The sequence below is a fragment of the Lipotes vexillifer genome, unplaced genomic scaffold (genome assembly GCF_000442215.2).
Source record: "Lipotes vexillifer unplaced genomic scaffold, Lipotes_vexillifer_v1.1 scaffold534, whole genome shotgun sequence".
In the NCBI taxonomy this organism is placed as follows: domain Eukaryota; kingdom Metazoa; phylum Chordata; class Mammalia; order Artiodactyla; family Lipotidae; genus Lipotes; species Lipotes vexillifer.
The window spans coordinates 2,300,791-2,308,925 of record NW_006787833.1 but is presented as its reverse complement, the minus strand read 5'-3'; the positions used below and the strand labels follow the sequence as shown (position 1 = coordinate 2,308,925).

Sequence of the window (8,135 nt, the reverse complement as noted above, 5' to 3'; positions counted from 1 at the left end):
CCCCCGCCCGAGCTCCAGGGAGCAAAGGAGAGAGGGCTGGAGGTTGAATAAATCACTAATGGCCAATGATTTAATCAGTCATGCCTACATAATGAAGGTTCCATAAAAAACCAAAAGGATGGGGTTTGGTGAGCCTCTTGGTCGGTGAACACTTGGAGGTGGTGGGAGGGTGGTGCACCTGGAGGGGATGGAAGCTCCACACCCCTTCCCACAGACCTTGCCCTACGCGTCTCTTCCATCCAGCTGTTCCTTTAATAGCCTTTGTAATAAACTGGTAATCTAGTAAGTACACAGCTGGTGTCACAGAATCCGCAAATTGCTGGATGTGTGGCAAAACGCCCACATGTTTGGTGATCAGACACGCCAGAAGTGGAGTAGAGTGTTGAGAGGGGGAGAAACACACAGCAGTGTTCTTCCTGAGCAGGTGAGAAAGGTGGGAAAGAGAAAGACAGTCTCGCCATCATTCCCCACCTTTTGGCCAGCCTTGGTCTCAGACCCTGAAGCAAGACGAGAAAGCCCCACTTCAGAGCACCGCCCCGATCCCATCGGCTGGTTATGATCAGTAAGGTACAGAGCGGAACGCTGGGGAAATGAGTTCCATTAAGTGGATAGTAACGTACAACCAGCTTCATACGGGGATCCCACCTTTCCTGCACATAAGGGGCCCCAACAGCTAAGGCAGAGAATGAACAAGTATTTTCCTGATTGTCTGACTTAACCCTTAACACTTACAAAATTGTTTCTATGTCTGACTCCATCCCTAGCCTGACTATAAGCCCTGTTTTACAGAAAGGTTAAGACCACCTTACCGGGTAACCGGATCGGCTTCCACGGGGCAGAGTTTGGCACGTAGGCGTGCTTTGTGGCGGTGACAATCAGCTGACTGCCCAGCTTATACTGGAATTTGAGGAAGGCGACGCCATCTGTCCCTGAGGTGCCAGAGGCGATGGAGACCTGGTTGGTGAAAATCTCAATGAGGGCATCGGGGACAGGCTGATGGGTGCTGGCGTCGCTGATGTGCACCTTCAGGGTGACCTCTGAAAGAAGGACACAGCGACAAAGAACAGTGGCTATTAATTGGGCAACTCCAACAGTGATTCTGCTATAACCGCAATAGGCAGCAGAAAGTGAGATAGGCTAAGAAAATCTCGATCTACACCCAAAATACACATCATTTTAACCGGGAATGTCCTCTTCTCAGAGGTCCTTTTTTCGCTTCACATGATTTCTTACCTTCCTCAAAACCACTGCCCATAACAAACTGCTTGCCCCCTGGCTCCTCCTGGCTCACACGAACAAATAATTGAGAGAAAATTTCTATCCCTTTAAATAAACACAATGCTCTTTTATCCTGCCCAGCGCTGCTGGTAAACACAGCCTAAGCAAGGCTCGGGCTGCTACAGAAAAACCCTGCAGGTGCTAAGATTTGCAGCAAAATTCTTCAATGGTCCTGGTGGACAGGGATGTGTCGAGCTCAGGGTTGCCGTGCTAGTAATCATGAAGACGTTACTGAAAAGTAGTCAAAAACACCTTTAAAAGGGAGGGACCCAAACAGTGGAGAAGAATAAAAAAATAAAAGTAAACATTTGAAAAGGTGGCTGAAGCTGAGTTAGTGGTATTGGCAAAACCAGAAAACGGATGTGGGAAATGGACGGCTCCAAACTAACGGTAGAAATTACACTGGAATGAGTAATTTTCATTTATTCATGCAAGAGATGTGTACTGAACTGTTACCCCACACCTCGAATCATGAGCAACTGTGCACAACTCCAGTGGTGAAGGGAAGGGAGTAGACAGGTAAGTGCTATGCCCGGGGGGCATCTGGTGGAGGCACCAAGGGGGCACTTACAGAACAGCACATGCAAAGGCCCAGAGGCAAGAGAGAGCCCTGCTTCCTGGAGAAACGGAAATAGGAAATAGGTTCTGAGAGCTGGAGGGGGAGTGTGAGGGGTACAAAGCCCAGGGAATGACAAGGCTCAAGAGGCCAACAGGGGCCAGATCAGATATGGCTTTATAAGTGACCTAAAAGGATCGCTCTTTATCCTTTATTGTTCTTTATCTTTATCGCTCTTCCACCTTGGTAACTTGCTGGAAATCAAATTTATGCGTAGAAACACCTGGTTTTGGATGGAGGATGGACTCAGGGATTGGTAAGACTGGAGACCGAGCATCTAGTTAAGAGATTTCTGTAATAACCCATCAAGAGATGGTGGTGGACCATGGTGGACATCAGTGAAAGGATGCTGATTCCACTTATATTCTAGAACGATCAGTGTATTCTGCTCCCAGAAACCCCCTTTGCTAAGGTATGAAGGGAGTAAATGGTAGCTAGTGACCTAAGTTCACTAGCCACTTAGAGGCACTACTTGCCATACATTGTGAGCTGCCTCAGTTCTGAAAGCCTTACTGGTGATTTGGGAGAGGGAGGTGGGACAAGGAACCGGTGAGCAGGGAGGCTCATGTTTAAAGAACCACTGGAGAACCGCTGGCTCAGTGGAGAGACCATTGGGGAGGTCAAGGCTGGCTGGGGGCAACCTGAGAGTGAGGGGAGGAGGCCCCAAGCTAGCCCCATGGGAACTACCCAGCGTGCACCTCTAGAGTTCTAGGCAATTCACACTCTAGGTTTGACCCTCGGCTCTACCAAGCTCTAGCCACATGGCCTTGGGCAAGTTACTTATGGTTTCCAGGTCTTGGTCTCCTCATCTATAAATGCGGGACGATAACGACATATATCTCAGTATAATTACAAACACAAGCTAGTGCCATTACGTTATTCCAGTCACTATGCTTGAAAGCATTTGGTCACAGTGTCCAAGGGTCCCAGGACAGGGCACAGGGAGGACAGCTGGAGGGAAAAGGGTATGAAACTAAGTGGAGGGACGAGACACCCTTCTCGGGGTCTGATAACTCAATATCCCAAGCTCTTCCCCAACTGGGGCCACTACACTGACTAGAACTTCTTTTGGTTCGAGACCTTCCACCTTGGTAACTTGCTGGCGATCTTATGATGCGAAAGCAACCTTTTCAATGCTGCAAATTTCACTTAGTCGATCATTTTCTCACCCTTTTTTCACATACCGATGAGATAGGCTGGGAGCCAGGACCCTTTAGCAGAATGACTGCACCTGGACAAACGTCTCCTTGAGCAACAGAATAGAAAGAAACTACAAAGGAATAAAAAGTAACTGCACGCATGCACAGTTGGGGCAATTATGAACAATAAGATACAAAAGGCCACAAATCAACCGCCACTTCTTAGGGGCTGGGAGCAAAAGCAGGGTCCTGTGCATGGTCCCCGCACACAACACCAGCAAGGGGGTGGGCAGACCACCGAAGCGACGTGTGCTGCCCGACCCAGAGACCTGCCCCTGTTGTTATCCCATTTAAGGAACCAGTTCACCCCTCCTCAGGGAGTGGGCAAGGGCACCTATTACTTGCTTCTGCTCCCTCGTGCTGCAGCCTCCCCAATAAAACCTTGCCTGAATTTTTCGGCTGGCCTCTTCTCAATTTCTACTGATTAAAGAGTCCAAGGGCTTGGTCAGTATCACTTACGTAATCCGTTTCCGTTTCTTGACTAGATGACCGTACGGAACCCCTAAAGAATCCTAGACCTTGGTGCTATATAAGGTCTGCACCAAATAAATCTCTCAAAACCTTCTAGAGGGGCTTCCCTGGTGGTGCAGTGGTTAAGAATCCACCTGCCAATGCAGGGGACACGGGTTTGATCCCTGGTCCGAGAAGATCCCACGTGCCGCGGAGCAACTAAGCCCGTGCGCCACAACTACTGAGCCTGTGCTCTAGAGCCCGTGAGCCACAACTACCGAGCCCGCGTGCCACAACTACTGAAGCCTGCGCACCTAGAGCACATGCTCCGCAACAAGAGAAGCCACCGCAGTGAGAAGCCCGCGCACCACAACGAAGAGTAGCCCCCGCTCGCCACAACTAGAGAAAGCCCGCGTGCAACAACAAAGACCCAACGCAGCCAACAATAAATAAGTAAATAAATAAAATGCCTTAAAAATAAAAAAGTCAATTGATGAAACCATTTGTGGAAAGAAAAAAAAAAACACCAAAAACCTTGTAGAGAAAAAAAGTGCTACAGAAATTGAACCTGGTTACTTCATACTACAGGAGGAGAAAACTGCCAAAAGAGGGATAAAATCAACACCGATAAAATCAACATCAAGTAAATCAAGGATATGGCATTACAAAACATATTTAGTTGATTCCTTCCAGTCTTATCATTGTTATCTTAATGCAGGTTTGCAGTATGTACAAACACGCATTTGTTTTCTTATTGAACTGGGGTCTTCCTTGGCCCCAGGTGGTGTGGGAAGTTATAAATGAATTAACATGTGCGTAGCAGAAATCCTCTCAAACAGGGCAAGTGGGAAGGTGGCTTTGTAGCATTGCAGTGATGATCTATGTAATCTTATGGTAATGCAACATTTACTAACAACTGGGATTATGAGGTTTCTGCTTTCTCTTAACTGTTTGCTGAGAAAACAAAAGAAGCTGAGATTTGGAAAAAGCTAAAGGATTTGTGAATGAACACAAGAAAGGAGTTCTCCTATAATCAACGTCGTAGATTCTACCACTTGAATTGCTTCTAAAATGGGAAGCCTAGTTATGTTCTGCAATTGTAGTCCTTGGAAGAGATTATGTAGCTACTTCTAGGTGTGCTAGGATGTGAAAACATGTCACTATAGTTAAGAACTTATTACAGACCACTGGGGTATCATATTTTTAAAACTTTTGCAATTTGCTTTATTCATATGACAGTACAGCATGAACAGTCCTCTTGTTCAGTGGTTCTATATCTAGTTCACTTTTTTAGAAATGGACTTTATCTTTTAGAGCAGTTTTAGGTTCACAGCAAAACTGAGTGGAAGTCACAGAAATGTCTCACTGGGGTATTATTTTTATAGAAATACTTATATTATCCACTGAACAGCAAATAAAATTATTCCCACTAAATAACAACCAGGGGAGTGATCTTATGACGAGGTGGAACACTATTAACTATTTATTAATCTCATCTTGCAGATAAAAGGAAGCCCCTATACACGGCCACAGACCTAAATGTGCATTAAGATCGACTCCTGGGCGTATATCCGGAGAAAACTCTAATTCGAAAAGATACACGCACCCTAATGTTCCTAGCAGCACTATTCACAATAACCAAGACTTTGAAGCAACCTAAGTGTCCCTCGACAGACGAATGGATAAAGGAGATGTGTTACATATACACAATAAAATATTACTCAGCCATAAAAATGAATGAAATAGGGCTTCCCTGGTGGTGCAGTGGTTGAGAGTCCGCCCGCCGATGCAGGGGACACGGGTTTGTGCCCTGGTCTGGGAGGATCCCACATGCCGTGGAGTGGCTGGGCCCATGAGCCATGGCCGCTGAGCCTGCGCGTCCAGAGCCTGTGCTCCGCAACAGGAGAGGCCACAAACGGTGAGAGGCCCGCGTACCGCAAAAAAAAAAAAAAAAAATTTAAAAAAAAAAAGAATGAAATAATGCCTTTTGCAGCAACCTAGATGGATGGACCTAGAGATTATCATACGCAGTGAAGTAAGTCAGAAAAAGACAGATACCATATGATATCACTTATATGTGGAATCCAAAATATGGCACAAATGAATTTATCTACAAAACAGAAACAGACTCACAGACATAGAGAACAGACTTATGGTTACCAAAGGGGAAAGGGGGGGAGGATAAATTAGGAGTTTAATAATAAATTAATAAATTAGGCATTAGCAGATACAAGCTACTATATACAAAATAGATAAGCAACAAGGCCCTACTACTGTATAACACAGGGAACTATATTCAATATCCTGTAATAAACCATAATGGAAAAGAATATGAAGAATACATATACGTATGTATGTATGTGTATATATATATATATATATATATATATATATATATATATATGACTGAATCACTGCTGTACAGCAGAAATTAACACAACCTTGTGAATCAACTATAGTTCAATAAAAAAAAAATAAGATGCACTATGTTTCTTTGTTGGTCATGACAGCTGATGTATCCTGCTGAGACGGGGCACCCAATTACTAAGTCGAAGGTGGGACATTATTCTTTTACCCTCTACCCTGAACATCCATCACCAAGTTCTGCTGATTCTGATTCCAGAATATAGATCTCAAAGCCGGCCTTTCTTTCCCATCCCTTGTTGACACTGCCCTATCTCAGGCCGTGGAAATCTATCACCCAGGCTGCTGTTCAGCCTCTTCACAAAAATTGCCACTGTCTTAAGACCTGATCCCTGAGCTCCCACCGAAGCCAGTATTTCAGGGAGCCACCTGAAATACTGATCTCACCACTTCCTGTCCCCCTTCAAACCCGACAGTTCTCCCCACCAAATGTGGCCGAGGGCCAGATGTGGCCAGCTGCCTGTTTTGTGTGGTCCAAAAGCCAAGAATGGTTTTTCCACTTGTAAATGATTGGGGGAAAAATAAATTCAAAAGAATAATAGTGAAATGAAAATTACCTGGAACTTGAATTTGTGTGCATAAATAAAGTTTCATTGGAACACAGCCACGCCCAGTGATTTAAATATCGTCCAAGGCGGTTTTTGCATTTCGATGGTGGAGTTTAGAAGTTTTAACAGAGACCTGAGGCCTGTAAAGCCTGAACTATTTACTTTCGGCCCTGTAAAGAAAAATCTGCCCACCCCTGACCTACACGATCCATTTTAAGGCACCCAAGGTCCTCCACAATCCAGTTCCACCTGATCCCCACATACCACAGACCCCAGCCACTGTCCCCTACGTTTCCTACTTTCCTTCCTGCTGCTGCCTCTCATCTGTGTAGGAAATGCCGTTGTCCAACTTCGCTCTCCTGTTGCTAATGCCTGTTCATCCTTTAAAAGTCCTGGTTAAGGTTTATTAGAGAAACTGCTCCCAACTCACCAACTGCTCTCCACACTGTGTTAGAGGCCCCTCACCTGGGTCCTCAGCACTGCATACGCTCAGACTGCTCCCTCTGTTTCCATCTCAGCCAGTTTTTATTGCACACCAACAATGTGGGTAGACAGTGGTGAATGGACCCCCAACGCTGAGGAGCTCTTGTCTTTAGACATTAAATAAATAAAGACCAAGTATAATTACAAACTGGGAAAAATGCCTCCAAGGAAAGCTGGGTACCACAGGACAGCAGGATGGAGAGCCGAATTTCAACTGCGAAGGCCTTTCAAGGAGATGTCACGTAAGCTCAGGCCTGAAGGATGCACAGGAACCCACCAGGCAAGGGGGCGCAGGCGGGGCTACAGACACCTGGAGGTGAGAATGACCTGGTTGCTTAAATGGAGTTAGGACCAATGTGGAGGGAAATTCCGGAGAACAGCTAACTGTCTCCTAAGACTGCAGTTTGGGAGCCACCAGCCACAGGGGGGAGTGTCAATTTAAGTTTAAATTCATTAAAATGAAATTAAATTAGAAATTGAGCTCCTTGGATACACCAGGTACATTTCAAGTCCTCAACAGCCGAGTGTGACCAGTGGCTCTCATACTGGACTACTGGACAGCACAGAGAGAACATCTCCACCAACACAGAAACTTCTACCAGACGGCACTGATGATGCATTACAAACGCTCACCTCAGAGTCTGAGTAAAGAGATCCAGGGTATCTGGGTGGCTCAGCAAACTCCCAAGGAAAGCACGTCAAGTGTGATTCTGCAGCCCGCCTGGATCTGACCTTGTCTCGAGGCCCCTGCAGTGACTTTCAGGTTCCATGTGTTCTCCACCCCACAGCCAAATTACCTCCCAGACTCAGCTCCTACACGGCTCCCACCCCCAATTCAAGCAGCTGCAAGGGGGCAGGCTCTTAGGGCTGTTTCTTTCCTCGGCAACCTCCCCCCACAAACCCATTCCCCAGGGCTCCCTCCCTCACCTCCTGAGCCTCTGCTTAAATTAGGCCTTGACTGACCACTAGTTATGTCTTTTAAACTTTTATTATGGAAATGTTAGAACACATATAAAAGTAGAAAAAACAGTATGAGGATCCCCTCCAGCATTGATAAGCTTCAAATATCAACTTTCTACCATTCTTGTCTCATCTGTGCTCCCCGCACCCGATTTTCCCCTCCCTCCCTCCCCTCCC

General features: G+C 46.0%; 1 protein-coding gene across 2 annotated transcripts in view; it reads right to left on the bottom strand.

Moving 5' to 3' along the window:
- Positions 1-8,135, bottom strand: part of FAM171A1 (family with sequence similarity 171 member A1) — a 133,563-nt gene that overhangs the window by 61,558 nt on the left and 63,870 nt on the right. For both annotated transcript variants that reach the window (XM_007460881.1, XM_007460880.1), the window contains exon 2: positions 810-1,037. In XM_007460881.1, coding sequence (XP_007460943.1) covers positions 810-1,037 — 228 coding nt within the window. The remainder of the gene's footprint in view (positions 1-809; positions 1,038-8,135) is intronic.